This window comes from Amblyomma maculatum, chromosome 4 (assembly GCF_055883805.1).
Source record: "Amblyomma maculatum isolate TAMU_Amacu chromosome 4, ASM5588380v1, whole genome shotgun sequence".
Lineage (NCBI taxonomy): Eukaryota > Metazoa > Arthropoda > Arachnida > Ixodida > Ixodidae > Amblyomma > Amblyomma maculatum.
Window position 1 is genome coordinate 45,301,120 of NC_139347.1, and position 15,306 is coordinate 45,316,425.

Consider the following 15,306-nt stretch of genomic DNA (forward strand, 5'->3'; position numbering starts at 1 on the left):
ACATGCTGCAGCAATGGTTGCGGGGCAGTGGAAAAGGACTGCTGCAAAATAAAGCCCCGCAAAAGCTAAAACAGGGATATCATCCAATGCGTGAACTTGGACTCGAGGACGCTTTTACTGGTCACTCCACTGTATTCAAAAACATCTGTTCAATCACCGGTGTTACACAGTGGGTCATTTAGTGCCGTAAGGTTTCAGCGCTTCGTAAACAATAAATTTCTTAATATCATATAAGGGCGTCCTGCAGTGTTTAAACATAAATTTCCGCCTCTGTTTTGGTTGGTCATCCCACGTCATTTTTCATTTTGGAAAAGGCCCACACACTCTGCCTTCGTTCGTCAATAAGATGAACTACAAGGTTTAGGCTTGTGTGTAAACCACGAAATTCAGCGACACCCACCGTAGACGCGTCTATATTTTTTTTTATTATTTCCCCGTCTCTTCTACATCATCTCTAATCTGAGCAGCCTCTTGGCCTTCCTCACATTTTGAGCATGCTACCGCGCCTTTTTTTTTTTCATAGCTACTTCGAGGCTTCGGCAGAGTGAGGACGTTGGTGTATCCCCAATTCCGCTGTGTAGCAAATGTAACGCCGATGCAGTTTCGAGACTGATGCTATTGCTCTGGAAAAAAAATTAAAAATAAATAAATAAAAAAATAAAAAAAAACAAAAAACAAAAAAAAAACCTACGACAGTGATACAAACTACATAGACTCTGGAAACTTTAGGGAGAGGGGGTCTCGATAATCACAACACGCATGCATACGCGGCTGCTTTGGCGATTTTGGGCGCTTTCGCGGAGCCTGAGCGCGGGGTGTGCGTGGCAGCTGGCCGCAGCCCTCGCCATCGCAGCCACCTGGCCTGGGAGCTGCTGGAGCGCCTGTCTCAGCAGCTGGGCTCGGGCCCCGTGCTGCCCCTGTACAACGCGCTGGGCCCCAAGCTGAGCCACCCCGAGCTGGCCATGGAGCGGCCAAGGCTGGACTCCGTGGCCACCAACGGCAGCTGCCGCGGCGGCAGCGAGGGTGACTCCGACGTCTTCGCCGAGCGTGGCTCGCCGCCGCCCAAGAGCAAGCTCAACATTTTTAGGTTCATCACGCAGGTACGTCCCTCTCAATCCGCCATGGGCAAAGCACGCCACTCTCGCCATGGTGACCGCGACGTAGCCTACCTGTACTCCCTCTCAATACGATTTACAAGTGCGATGAAGAAAAAACTAAAGTAAACTGATTCTTGGAGCTAGTTGGTGCAGCTTAGTGAAGTGCTACAGCGTAACAGGGACGGGACACAGTAAGGGACTTCGCAACAAGAACACTCCTGGACTTTTTCCTGCCAGGCGGCTAAGAAGCGATGTGTAGTCCCTTTCCGGAGCCTAGAATAGCGTGTCCACCGTGCGTAAATAAATGAAAAAAAAAAAAAGACGAAATTGCGCTCGTTCCGTGCTGTTTTCTCTCGTGATTGTTTACTTTTTTTTTCGCGCTACCTTCCCATCGCCGAGAGCATGTCGCCGGAGAAAGTTCCATGTGCGCTCGCAGTCGAATGTTTATGGAACGCTATACTATAGTAAGACACTTTATTGCAAAGAAAGAGTAGATGTATTGGCGAAAAAAGAAAAAGTATTTTGTTTTTCTTGGGGATTTGGAACGTGGCTGATTCTATGGAAAGTATATTTTGTACGATAGAAGAGTCTGCACCAGTCACAGTTCACAAAAATCGCTTTCGACTACGAGTCGTCGCTTTTCGCGCTGTTGCGCGGCTCGCATTCAGTATACTCACGCGCGTTCGCTCGTGCAGGTGTCAGGCCTGTCGCGGTCCATATCGTACCGGTCCAAATCTTCGACGCCACGGAGGTCGCAGCCCTCCTCGCCAGTCGTCCAGAGCCGACGGCTTCCGGAGACAGGCGTGTCCCGATCACCCAACGCGACGCGCGTCACCCGCCAGAGCGAAGCAGCCGCGGCGCAACGCTCGTCGCCTCGTTCCACACAGCTGACGCGCTCATCAGTGCTGCGCTCTGCGGTGCCCGACGGCGGCCACCCTACCAACCCTACTGCGTGCAAGACGTCGCCGGAGGTCCGCCGTCGCAGGGCTTCGGATGTGAGCGACGCGGGCCGCTCGCCGGCGCGCATCCCTGCGCCCCCTGCACCCAGCGAGCTGCAGGGACTCAAGACTGCGCTGCCATCCAAAGCTGGTATATATGCGCCACACACGTGACACTAAATAGCTCAATGCATTCAGTCTGGCTCTAGGCACTCCATCGAGAACTCTATCAGGTACGCGTAGGATGTTGATTTGAGTTCGCGCTCCAGAAGCGAGTATGTAAGAAAAGGGGTCCCAGTCCGGCTCAGAGGTGGAGCAGGTCAGCAGCGCTTGCTGATCTTCGGAGGCTGCTCGCCATAAAAGAGTTGTTTGGCCGTGACTGCTTCCAGTGCTTAGACAAGGAGGGCGCCAACGTACGCATTCGGAAAAAGTGCCGCGTTACCAGAAGCATTGAAAAAAAAAATTACTAACTAAATGTCAAGGTATTGGCAAAACATGACTGCGCGTTATGAGGTCGCGCGTTCTTGTTGGCGCCCACGTCAGACACTGAGTGGAGGTTAATAATGCACCGCGAAAGGTTGTGCATTGAAAGCTTGGGCGGCACTAAATGGCTTCGTGAGAACATTGGCGAAGATGGCTCCGTAAAAGATGTGAAACGGAAGCACGCGCAACGTGCCGGTTTTGCCGATTTGCGCAGCTGCTCAACGAGTCCAACTGTTCGGTGAAAACTAAATTTCCTAAGTTTTCACACAGCTCCTGCGATTTCTTAGCAAAGTGGACTATTGAGTAGTTCTAAGACAGCATAAAATGAACAAAACGCGGGAGAGAAGCCTTATATATCTGCCAGTCAGTGTTTCTACGAGAGGACAAGTTTTCTAGTCTAAGCGTTGGATCGAAGAAAATTAGGCTTTTAAATTTTCTGCTGTCGCTATATATTTCCTCTAATCTCTATTGTGATGCGCTTAAGCAAACCATACTTTTATAGATCCCTTTTAAATGACTTCTGGAGGACCTGCGCAGACTTCCGCATTTTCATTCGCCTTGAAATATGACCTAGCGCTCATTTATTAAAAAATACAAAATAACCAGACAATTGCTGTCCAGTTGGGACAAAAGTTATTGTGTTCACCAAACAGTCCCTTAACAGTCTGCTTTAAGAGCATTCCTTATTATTTTACCTACCAGCGCCACCAGCGGCGACAACCCCAGCACCGGCCGGCCCACCTCCACCACCACCCCCACCTCCACCGCCACCTCCTCCCCCACCTCCGCCGCCACCTCCACCACCTCCACCTCCGCCACCACCTGCAATGCAAAGCCCGCACGGAGACGGGCTGGCCACCATGATAATGCCGTCCAAGGCCGAGGCACTGCAGTCAGCGCCGCGCGGGCCAGTCTCTCCGGGCCCCTTCCACACGCTGCCCAAACCACAGCAGAAAATGAAAACCCTCAACTGGACCAAGGTGCCGGACACACTGGTCTGCGGTAAGTAATATCTAGCCCGCACATTTCCGATTTTATTCGGGGCAGCGCTTATATCCCCTTAGCCACTTCTAAGGGAAGTCCCCACCGCGGTAGCTCAGTGGTTAGTAAGCTATACTATACTGATCCAGGGGACTCGTGCTCGATCCCGGCCTTGGCGGCCGCGTTTCGATGAGGGCGAAACGCAAGGCGCCCGTCTACTGTGGGATGTCATTGTGAGTTAAGGAACCCCAGGTGACAGAAATTAATCTGGAGCCCTCCACTATACACGGCGACTCTTATAACCGTTGTCTCTTTGGAACGTTGAACACCGTAAACCAAATCAAACCAAACCTCTTGGAAGGCTCCTCAAAAACTGATTGATTTATAGGAGGGGAAAGGCGCGGTAACTGTCTCACTTGTTTTCTGTGGACACCTCAACCACGTCGTAAGGGACGGGAGGAAGGTGGGAGTGAAAGTGGAAAGAGAGAAAGAGGAGCAGTAGTGGAGTGCTACGGAGTAATTTCGACCACCTGGGGATCTTTAACGTGCGCTGACATCGCACAGTACACGGACGCCTCTTCGTTTCGCCTCCATCGAAACGCAGGAAGGCTCCTCAACCATTCGTGGGTACAGAAAGAAACGTGGGAAAGAAGCAGCTAAATATCGATCACCTACGAATCTTCAACGTGCACTGACATCACACAGCACATGGGCGCCTCGGCCAGATTTGAACATCGGTAAGGAGCTTGCTTGACCAGTTCTCACAATGTCCTTGTTCATCCCCTTGCACCTTCCAGCTGAACTCGCGGGGGGCTGCTAGGTGCAGAAGGATTAACCAGGAATTAGCCGGAAAATGCGACGCCATGACAATGGCCGTCGCCAGACACTCCTGTAAGGGAGAATCGCTGCTTCGTTCTTGAAGCATGCAGTGCACCTACAGACGTCCAATCACGTTAGATCGTTACAAACTGGTTCACGGAGATTTTGCCTATACGGCTTCTGCCACGCTAGCGCCAGGTTTCACACAAGTGTTGGAGCGCATTTTAGGAAACGTCTACGTATGCTACTTTAGACATACAACCTAGCGCGGAAGACGCCGTATAGGCGAGATCTTTGTGAACCAGTTTGTAACGATCTAACGTGATTGGACGTCTGTAGGTGCACTGCATGCTTCAAGAACGAAGCAGCGAATCTCCCTTAAAGGAGTGTCTGGCGAATGCACTTTCATTACACAAACAATGTGCTCCCACTGAAATACATGGCTGACGACGTTGTGACTTCCCGACACTCGTTTCCTGCGTGTCACGGACAAACTCCAATTTGCTGGTTAGGTCCCCCTGATGAGTGTATTCCTGCAATGCATTCATTCCTCAGACGATATATCACGGCCTGCGCTCGTCTGCTCCGAAGGCACTGTCCGGCCTGCACAAGGCACACACACAAAAAATGCAGCCATCCCGTGCATTTTACTTACTCTGCCTCGTAACGTCTGATCAGCCCTTTCGCAGTTTTTTTGGCGGCGTTCCTCGCGTCTGCACGGAGCTGTACGCGTAAAACGAGACAAGTTGCGCCGCCTCTTTCGTGCGGACGGCAAAGCGTGCGTCTTTCATTTTCACCCCCCCCCCCCCCCCCCCCCCCCCCCCGTTGTTGTGGCTCGGCGTTTCCATCACCTCGAAGCCGCGTAATTCCGTTTCCTCAAAGGTAGTCTGCCGCAACTTTTTTTATCTTCACTGGTTGCCTCTAACATCTAAAGGCAAGAAATGATTACGGTGAAGGTAAATGAATAGTTACCGTTGTCATGCCGTCATCTCGTGGCTCTGTTCACGGCTGGTTTTGCGGCTGTTATGAATTAAAAGCATCACATAATGCAATCTAAAGAGGAACACCTCCCAGGAAAGATCTTGTTAGCTTATATTAACGTTGCGATTTAAAAAAAAAAATCGGAAAAAAGTTCCACTTAAACGATTCGAAGAGACGTTTTATTCTTTCAAGTGCTCAGGTTGTCAATCCATTGCGCTACTGAAGCAACGTGTTCGGTAGGCTTTAAATGCGCTCTTATTCATTTTTTATAATATTTCTGCTATCTTTCGCAAGGTTATACGCTGCTCAGAGAACCCTACTAAGGCTCGACCCTACTAGAGTCGAGTGACTCTAGACCCTACCGTTGAGAAAACGGAATCACGCCTCGGAGCCATGCCTCCCTCTCATTGCCAAACAGCGGAGAGAAACTGACCGACGAATTTGGGCGTTTCTGACGAGCGACGCATATCTGCCACGCACTGGTGACCATGATGCTCAGCGGACGTCCGCTGCCTGCCGCGCGTTCCGTCATTGCCCAATTGAAGGTCCCGTTACGGGTACACATGGGTTGACTGAGCAGTTCGAACTCATAGCCCGTTTCCCCTCCGCAGTCCATCTACTACGCGTAGAAATCTCCTTACGTAAGATTGAGACGTAGTGCACCCCCCCCCCCCCCCCCCCTTGCACTGCTACATCCACTCTGTACCGAGTTGCTGCCGCCCAAAGCTCACTTGCGCCACTTTGTGGCAAAAAAAAAAAAAAAAAGGAGTAGGAGTGCACGAAATTCGGGTATTTTTGGAAATCGAATAAAACGTCCTCCTAAATAACTATCAATAGTTCATGTTTATATATTATTCAGAGTTATTTGAGTATGTTTTCATGTATCTAAATAGTTTACCAGTAACAAGCATAAAGAATCGTCGAATTTGCTTCGGAAATTGTTCCGAGAACAGCGCTCATTCCGACTCCGTAACAGCCGGCTGTTGATAGCTTTCTACGCGAGCAGGAAGCGTCAGCGGCATACTACCGACCGCAGTGACCGATCACTGAAGCCATGGCTCACAATTTGCTCCCCTTGAGTCCGCTGAGATGGGCTAGTTCATTCGCTATCGTCGATAACACAAGTTATTTCTCCATATGCGCGCGGACCACATGGTGGTCACGCGTTACCACTCTCATGTTGCCAACCAGTAACTTCATTGCACACATCTTAAAGGAGGTATGCACACAATCTGCTTTTGTAATGAAGACCTTTTTTTGCACTGACAGCAAAAACGACTACTGCTTTTTCCTTATGCTGAACACCTGTTCTACTTCCTAGAAATTTAATCTTCCTCCTTCCTCTAATTACAATTCCTGGAGAAACCCCTGCTACATATCGAATCCAGCATTCGTGCGAATATTGGATTTGCCTTCGATTCGGTTCATTCACTGCTCTTATCCGAATTCGACTGATATGTTAATTGCACTATTGATATTCCATTCAGCTTTGAAAATGTGCTATACTCCCAACTCCATAGGAGGAACAGGAGCGCGGGCGGTTGTTGAGTGCACCATCTCAGATGGCGTCCACATTTCGCTCCAGGCGGGAAGAGCATCTGGAGCGACGTCACCAAGGAAGCTCAGGAGGAGGATGTCGAGCGAAAGCTGAACTTCAAGCAGGTGGAGGAGCTGTTCTGCCAGAAGACGGCCACCACGACACCGCAGACGGCGCCCGACAAGAAGAAGAAGAGGGAGCCGGCGCTGGTAAGCGATGTTTGCGCATGCTCTCTCCTGAGTGTATGCAGGTGCTTCAAGGAAACCCGCCACTAATATTTAAATTAGGGTTCCTAAGATAAAAAAAAAAAAAAAAAAAACAAGGCAACTTTTCACCAGTGCTAATGGACGTCATAAAAAACGGGAATCATGTTAACCAGCTAGTTAACTGGATTGCAATAGTTAACTTTTCAGTTGTAACAGAAAGAAACCTGGTGACAATTGGAAAAGTATAATATCAGTATCTTTAGAATTTCGAAAACATGATTAGCCTTGGCACTGTGGTGCAACAAACATCGGTCACTTCTCGCGCAATTCGAAAACCGCGCAGAGCTGCGATCTGCAACGTCTATTGAATCGCGTCATCTATGGCCATGAATCTTCCTATTCAATAAAGGACGTTCGTTCACTCACTCACTCACTCATTCACTCACTCACTCACTCACTCAATCAATCAATCAATCAATTGAATCGCGTCACATCGCGGCGCAATGTGTCACTTGACATTTTTTAGTCCAACTAAGCTATGCTGCGCTTTGCTCACGGATGCTGCAGAGGTGGTGAAAAGAATATCACGTGCCACACGCGTCGGGGTATGACGTTCACCGGTGGGGGACGCGCGGCTTTTGAACTGCGCGAGAAATGGCTGAATTTTGATGAGCGAGCAGAGAGAAACATGACCCTTGCTTATAGTCAGATACAAACCTCTAATTGCGCCAAGTGGCTATCTATTATAGTGAGTAACTATTAAAATTTAGGTAACTTTTATTATGATTGGCCGATCTCCAGACGTCCGCCAATAATGATATTACTTCGATGAAAAAGCCGCATTCCTACCTCAAAAAGCGTATCCTTAAAAATTACCGACAGGCTTCCCCGAAACACCTAGCATAGTTGCTACAGTGTATACACGCAGCCCGAAGATCGGACGCGACATCCAAGACACAAGCACAAAATCAGCCGTGTCGTGCATGAGCCTGTGTGTCAGTCATCACGTTGCACTTTAAGCCGGTTATAACAGCAGGTCTCTGATGAGCGATTTGGTGCCTGCGTGCAGTTGAACCTATTGGACGGCAAGAGGAGTCTCAACGTCTGCATCTTCCTCAAGCAGTTCAAGTCTGGCCCTGAAGAAATTGTGTCCATGATTCGCTCCTGCAAGTCTAAGGAAATCGGCTCGGAGCGCCTGCGTATGCTGCAAAAGATTCTCCCAGAGCCAGACGAGGTATGCGAAGCGCGCTTCTGTGTGAAATTTCGAACAACGCATTTGGCGATGTTTCCGCAGGCGACCGCTTCCCGCTTGCAGAACGTATGCATTGTGTCACTGTGCGGAGGAGTATAGCCTTTGACTGCCTCGTACTGTCATTTACTTCTTTTGTTTTTTTGCGAAGAGATAGGAGGGGAGGGGGGTGGGGAGATTTATGTATAGTGCTACTTCAAGTAAGATAGTCATATGACACTTCCTGGTAAAAGAAGCCTCCATTACGGCTGCTGTTTGCTTTCTGCCTTCACGTATGTAAAAAGTGGTCACTCGAGCTCTCTCTAATGCCGGCTGTCTACTCTCCCTCTCTGCAGCTAAGCATGCTTCGCTCGTACACGGGCGAACGGAGCAAGCTGGGCCAAGCGGAGCAGTTCTTTCTGATGCTGGGCGATCTGCGGATGTACGCGCTCTACGTGGATGGCATGCTGCAGATAGAGGAGTTCACGCCCAGCGTCGAGGCGCTTCGGCCCCAGCTCACAAACTACATCGGCGTCTGCCAAGAGATACTCACCAATCGAAGCCTCAAGGAGTTCCTCAAGCTCATCCTCATCACCGGCAACTTCATCAACTCGGTGAATTTCAGGCGCTTTCTTCTGCGCATCCGTCCGCTCAACTGTATTCACGCGTTGTTGTGCACCGCGCCTCACTAAGTGTTGCTGGCCTTTCATTTGGCGAGGAAAGAAAATCGCCATTCTTGAGCGGGGTGCGTGGCAGCCACGTCGCGAAAAAAACGCGTAGCTCAGTGATTTTTCTACACACCCGTATTATTTGTGTTGCCGGAAGTAGCCCAATCTACAGCCCAGACTATTCAGATTTCAGTGTCTAAATATATTAACCGCTGCTTTCTTCGTTGACTCGAGGAATAACGGTCTTGTGTCCAGCCGTTGTATTGATAAACGGGACCATTACAAGTCCAGGACAGTTTCTTTGATGATAGGTCCGCGACCCTGCAATGTTTTTAACTGGCGCCCCCTGCATCCTCTTGTGTTTCAGGGCAGCTACGCGGGCAACGCTTTTGGCTTCCGGCTGAACACGCTGCCCAAGCTGCTGGAGACGCGCTCGAACAAGCCGCGCATGACGCTGCTCCACTTCCTGGTCGAGATCGCCGAGAAGGAGCAGGCGCAGACGCTCTCCTTCACCAAGGAGCTGCGACACTTGGGCCAGTGCTCCAGGTATGGGCCGCCTTGTGTGCAAACAATGAGGCACCAGAGGTGAACGAGTCCGCGCAGAAATGCTCATGTCCCTGAGAGCAAGCCCACAATTTCGCGAGCACGCGCAAATGCATCACAGTAAGTACTTGCGAAGTTGACAAACGTGAACAATAGAAGTGTCGTACTCCAAAAGAAGCGAGACCATTACTGCACATCGCGTTTCCTCCAACAAATGTACAGGGGCTTGATGCTGAGAGCTACGACTATATTTGTATGGTGGCAACTTCTGCCATGCGAGCTAGTGATCTAAAATCACACGTGGCTGTCGAAGCGTGCAAAAAAGATTCAGTAGGCAAGCTGGTGACGATCGGCTTGCTCGTCACTGTGCGAGCGGGTAATACCTCCGAGAGGACGAGAGGCGCAGAAACATGGTCGCTGGATTTCGCATGCAGGCTCTCCCTTGACGGCATGCGGTCCGAGCTCAAGCAGCTCTCCACGGGCATCGAGAGGCTCGAGAGGCAGATCCCTCAGGGCGACGCCGACTTCAAGCGCCACTTCAGCAGCTTTTTAAGCGTAAGCGGAGCTGCGTATTGCACGTGACGGCATTTTTCTGCAGCGGAAAGCGTTTTTATACGTGCGTGTTTAAGCATTGACGAAAACACCACGAAATAAAGCGAAAACATCGCTCGCTGCTTGCTGAGGGCCGAGAAAAAGTTCCTATTCTGAGTGTTCTGTTGGCGTTGACAGATCCTAATTCTGAACATCTTTTGTAAATTTCAGAACTTCAGAAAGAATGCTATGCCTGCATTTACGGCATCCCGGATCTCGCATCATGAGTAGCCAAAATAGCTAAAGCGTGGTTAAACCGAAAATCCTTTATTGAGGAACGGGAAGACTCGCGTTTGGGATAAGTGGGAAATAAAGTAAGCAGAATCTTCAGTTGTTCTCACCTTCAGTGGAAAATAATAGTCAGAATGGCGGAGTTTGGTGTACCTTCAGTGACGGGTAGACGTTGAGGTGTCCATTTATAGTTGTCGGCCGCTTCAGCACTGATATGCCATTAAAGAAGCCGTTTTGGAATATTTCACGCGATTGTCATACTTATGGTACCGCCGAAATCCGTCGCCGCCGTATACGGCGGTAGCGAAAAATCCTAATTGATCGACCGACAGGATCATGACCAGTCTGAACGATGGATCGTTCCCCCAGCCTTCGGCAGTTGAGCAAAGAGTCTGAAATACTGAAAGGTAGCCGTATCTGCGTCCCATCGGAATCACAGGTGAATGTTAGCACGGATAACGTAATGTGCGCTGCTGATGATGTATATCGACATGCATCACTCACTTACTCATGTATGTCGACATACGACATACATCCCTCTGATATTCATTCATGATACTTCATCATTCTTAGACATTAAGAAATAATCAGCGTTAGTTAAATTTATTATCCTATAATTATTTCTTTATAAATCTCCCAGTCTTTCTACATTTCTGCAATGATGGGACCATTAGATATTGACTCTCGGAAGTTCAAAATTTTAACCGAAGTTTCCTATGGTTGGGCCCCACATAGAATATGAGACAGCTCGATCGTGTTCAGTGTGGCGTACATATACGATGCGGCCCGGAGAGACGCTGACTGTTGTTTCCCGCGCGAGCACAGGAGGCCAAGGCGCAGCTGGCCGAGCTGTCTTCCAGCTTCGACCAGATCGGACAGCTGTCGCGCCGACTCGCCGAGCACTTTTGCGAGGAAGAGAGTCGCTTCTCGGTCGAGGAGTGCCTGCACATCTTCAACAACTTCTGCGAAAAGGTCAAGCTGGCGCAGAAGGTGAGCTGCGAACCCATCCAGGAGCGCGTGAAGCTCGCATTTTTCTGCGAGTAGCACTTGAGGCTGAAGTTTTTTCCATTCAGAAATAAGAACGCGTCAGTGAACCACCGTGTATTTTCGCAAATGTGAGATAAGTAGACATTGCAAGGTAAACTTGCCGCTTGTTCTTACAATATATTTTCTTTTCGTTAATATTTCGCCGAGGGGGTCGGTGCCTCCCATCATGTGCATCTAGTAATGCTCGTTTACCACGTTTTAATCATTAATTCATTCATATGCCGTTTGTCACCTTTTTTTTTTTTCTAATTTCTTCTCTTTCTCTTCCCTAGCTGTTGCGAAAAATTGTACAAGAAATGCGTAAAAATGTGCGCCACCTTCATGCAATAACGATTTATAACAAACATACCAAACAAGCAAAGAAGCTAGCAACGTTGGTTTCCGAGAGCCCGCCGTGTAACTGAAGTGGATTCGTGGGTGCGCGAACATTGTTCTTTAAGCACATAACTCCAGACTTCTTATCAAATAGTCCAAAGGAAGATCAATTTCTTGCCTGCAACCATGGTCCGAAGACTTCTGTTCTCGAGTGAACTCGCCGTCGAGCCTTTTTTGAGCCTTTTATTGCCCTTTAATTTGTCGTTACGCTCAACTTCACCTTTTCTACATCGCAGGAAAACGAAGAGAGGCGGAAACTGGAGGAACGAGCGGAGAAGCTCAAAATAACGCGGATGGGCACCGACCAAGGCAAGTCAGGTACGTGTCTCCCCTTCGCGGATCTACGCGGCCAACGAATTTTTACTCGTGGTCATGGTGGTCATGGTATGTGACAGTTTTGTTGTCAACTGAGGACCGCGCCCGGCCAGCGAAGAGTGCCTACGCCTTGTCTGTCATAACATTGTCCCCATTTAGAGTTTTCGCTTAAATGTTCTCAATGGGACATTCAGAAATGCGGTGTGTGGCAGAAGAGCCGTAAAGTACGCCGCAACTGTGCACCTAGACACCGACCGAAGCGTCTCTTCGATGCAGTGGTGCGGTTTGTTTGCAACGCGGTGTCGGCTTTATTCGCATGTTAGCGGTCGTGATTCGAGTGTCATTATGTCGCCCGAACCAAGATCGCAAACAAGCTGCTGCGCTGCGAGTCGGCAATGCTTTCTTAGCTTTCCGATTCCCAGGGATTAAAAACGTCGGGTAAAAGTTACCATGATTCCAGGATTTCATCACAACACCTATTCAGTGCAGAAAGGTAAAAAACTGGTAGATTTATTCGTGAAAAGATGATTGCACTATAAATAATCCAATTTAACTAACCTAAATGTGTGTGTCTGAGAACAGTAAAAATGAGCACAAATGCGCAGGCGCACGCAGTAAATTAGCAACGAATTTGGAAATTGTTCCATTACCTGGCAAAATGCAGTATTTATGGCGCCAGTAATTTTAATATGTTTTAGTGTTATGATTATTTCCTGCAGTAATTTATCTTGCATCAGACCTGCCGCATCCTTGTAAGCTGACACTTGCCTTTAAATTGATAAAGATGTTGAAAAAGTCCGTTTCTGTAATCGTGTTGTCATTTGGTGCAGTTCTACAAGAAGAAATGAAATTGGTCAAATTTCTGCGGTGCAACACCGAAGGGCATTGGTAGTGTGCAGCATACTCCTGGAAGAAAATTTGCATGTTTATCCGGCAATACTATCAAGTATTCACATGCCCGTTAGCACATTCGATTAGCAGTTTAGCATATTGATATCGACCTTTATTTTGGCATCGTAGATTGCAATGTGCCGCCGACTCTAGATGTATGGGAGATGAAATGATGTCCTGCAAGTCTTCAGTAACGAAATCGAAGAACGGTACTTTGAGAAATAATCGGCCCCGGTTCGCATGCGTCTCACAAAGAAAGCGTAAATATTATTTATTTACCAAAATGTGCTCAGATATCGCCCTTAGTATTCATAAATGCGGCGCATACGTGCCGCATGTATATGTATAATCGGCACTCTGCTGATAAGAAAAAAGAGCTGAAGACAATATTTAGGGATTATTACCTTCAGCAACAAACGAAAAAAGAAATCGCGACAGGTTAATACCTGTCGCGTTTTCCTTTTTTGTTTATTCTTTTGCTAGCCGTCGCACATTTTTTTGTTCCTTTGGTGCAAATTTGAGCAGGGTATCAAAAATGCGTTCTCAGAACCATTTTTTCTTTACAAACATTAGTTTAAAGTAATGGCCGATAACAGTCTAGCCATTAAATCACTGCATAACAGCTGCATCTCGGATGGTTGTGGCATTTCTGTACGCGCATTGTAAACAAATGTCGCCGCATCTTGGCCAATGTTTCAAAACGCGAATACGTTCCTGGGCCTGAGTCGTTACCGCAGATTGCTAGGAAAATGTGAAATAACGAGAAACGGCACTCGGAGTGTTGGACACTCACTATCATTCGCTTTTACCGTGTGCCCGCGGTTTCCAGGTTTCACTGAGTGCAATTACATTCTGAGCCTTTCTTGTCGCGTACTGCAGCACCTTCCGGCTGGAGGTTTTCCACGGCAGCGTTGATTTAATACAATATAACTTTAGAGAACACTACAAGAGAAAAAAGGGGCGTGCGGTTCTAACAGCGTGCAGAATACGAGTCGAACAGTAAAACAACTTAACCAAATGTGAATCGAATAGTCTAGAGGTCGTTTTCTAATGTAAGCGCGCTGTTTCCTTTTAAGGACGGAAAAGTACCTGAGGGGCATATTTGTTTACAATGGCATTTTGTATATACGGCTTCCAAGAGCATGCCGTTGCGTGCATTTTGCAATGTAGCCGGCTGGACTTGGTAAGCATGCCGCTATATATTATTTGAACAACTAAAACCATTCCAAGTTTGATTAGGACTGAAGGTTGGCAATAAAACAACACTAAGCTCCCCTCTCTCTGCACCCCATGCCGCTGACATCTCGAGCAGTAAAGTGCCCCGCACTGACAGCGTTCACTGTCGCATTCAATTCAGTTCGCATACAACCCTAGCTCTCATGCACGCGTGTGCGCTGACCGCTTTTAGGTGCTTGCAGAACAATGGCTTTGGCACTGCCGCGCATGAAAATTGTTCTAAAAACTACCGTATTTACTCGCTTTAGGTCAGCCTGTTTTTGGTTTTCGAAACAGCGCTCTTCAAATTCGGTAATCGGCCAATACGCCATCACGTGCCAGGGCGAGGCGCAAACCCGTCTAAAGAACCAAAAGAAGAATGTAGAACGAACTCAACTCTAAACACAAATAAGCCTATAAGGGTGTAAAAAGGGAGTAGGTTGTCCTTTAGCGCACTCCCTATTGAAGTCAGGGCATGCTGCCCGAGCCGTGCTGCAGATCTTAATGACTAGAAATACGGAAACCAATTCTCGCTTGAAAATATGTCAAGTTATAACAATTACGGTTATTTTAAATAAGGGTTTTTGTGTACTCAAATAACATCTACACCTCTGGTCCAGCGGTTCACTGCCTCTTTTCATTGCTAATTACATCAAATAAATATTATTCAGGAAGAGAATAAGCTTCTGCTGCCAAAGAATAGCATTCCGTATGGTTAGTGGTGAAAATTACCCTAGAGCTTCATAAGAATACCGTGCCCCAAAAGGGAGTGCGCTAAAGTACTACATTTTACTCCCTTTCAGGCTTATTTGTGTTTAGAGTGGATCAGTAGAAAACTCCGCGTAGTGGTCGCTTTCGCGCCTGCACAAAATTCGCTGCCACCGTTGCTGCCCGGTGGTGTCACGCGCCCTTCTTTCAAAACAGTCGACCAAATTATTCCCGTCAAAAGCCTATATGGAGCCTATACGCTGTCGCAAAGTGCCGGTACCGCGTTGATCGCAAACTTGGCAAGCATCGTCGCAAAATGAAACTTTGCCCTTTCGATCGTGGGCGGCCATTCTTGACGCACGAAGGCATTGAAAGGTTGCGTGGAAGCAGGCAGTTGTCGATGTCGCCAGAAAAAATGTGTCATATACTGGGTAAAGCGGTGGACGTGCCTT

The 15,306-nt window shown here is 48.3% G+C and overlaps 1 protein-coding gene across 1 annotated transcript in view; it reads left to right on the plus strand.

The window, feature by feature from the left end:
• Positions 1-15,306, plus strand: part of LOC146190909 (inverted formin-2-like) — a 75,325-nt gene that overhangs the window by 53,892 nt on the left and 6,127 nt on the right. The window contains exons 5-14 of the mRNA XM_084601293.1: positions 854-1,100; positions 1,793-2,186; positions 3,221-3,520; positions 6,885-7,045; positions 8,112-8,276; positions 8,627-8,884; positions 9,306-9,484; positions 9,916-10,036; positions 11,129-11,293; positions 11,962-12,043. Coding sequence (XP_084457419.1) covers positions 854-1,100; positions 1,793-2,186; positions 3,221-3,520; positions 6,885-7,045; positions 8,112-8,276; positions 8,627-8,884; positions 9,306-9,484; positions 9,916-10,036; positions 11,129-11,293; positions 11,962-12,043 — 2,072 coding nt within the window. The remainder of the gene's footprint in view (positions 1-853; positions 1,101-1,792; positions 2,187-3,220; positions 3,521-6,884; positions 7,046-8,111; positions 8,277-8,626; positions 8,885-9,305; positions 9,485-9,915; positions 10,037-11,128; positions 11,294-11,961; positions 12,044-15,306) is intronic.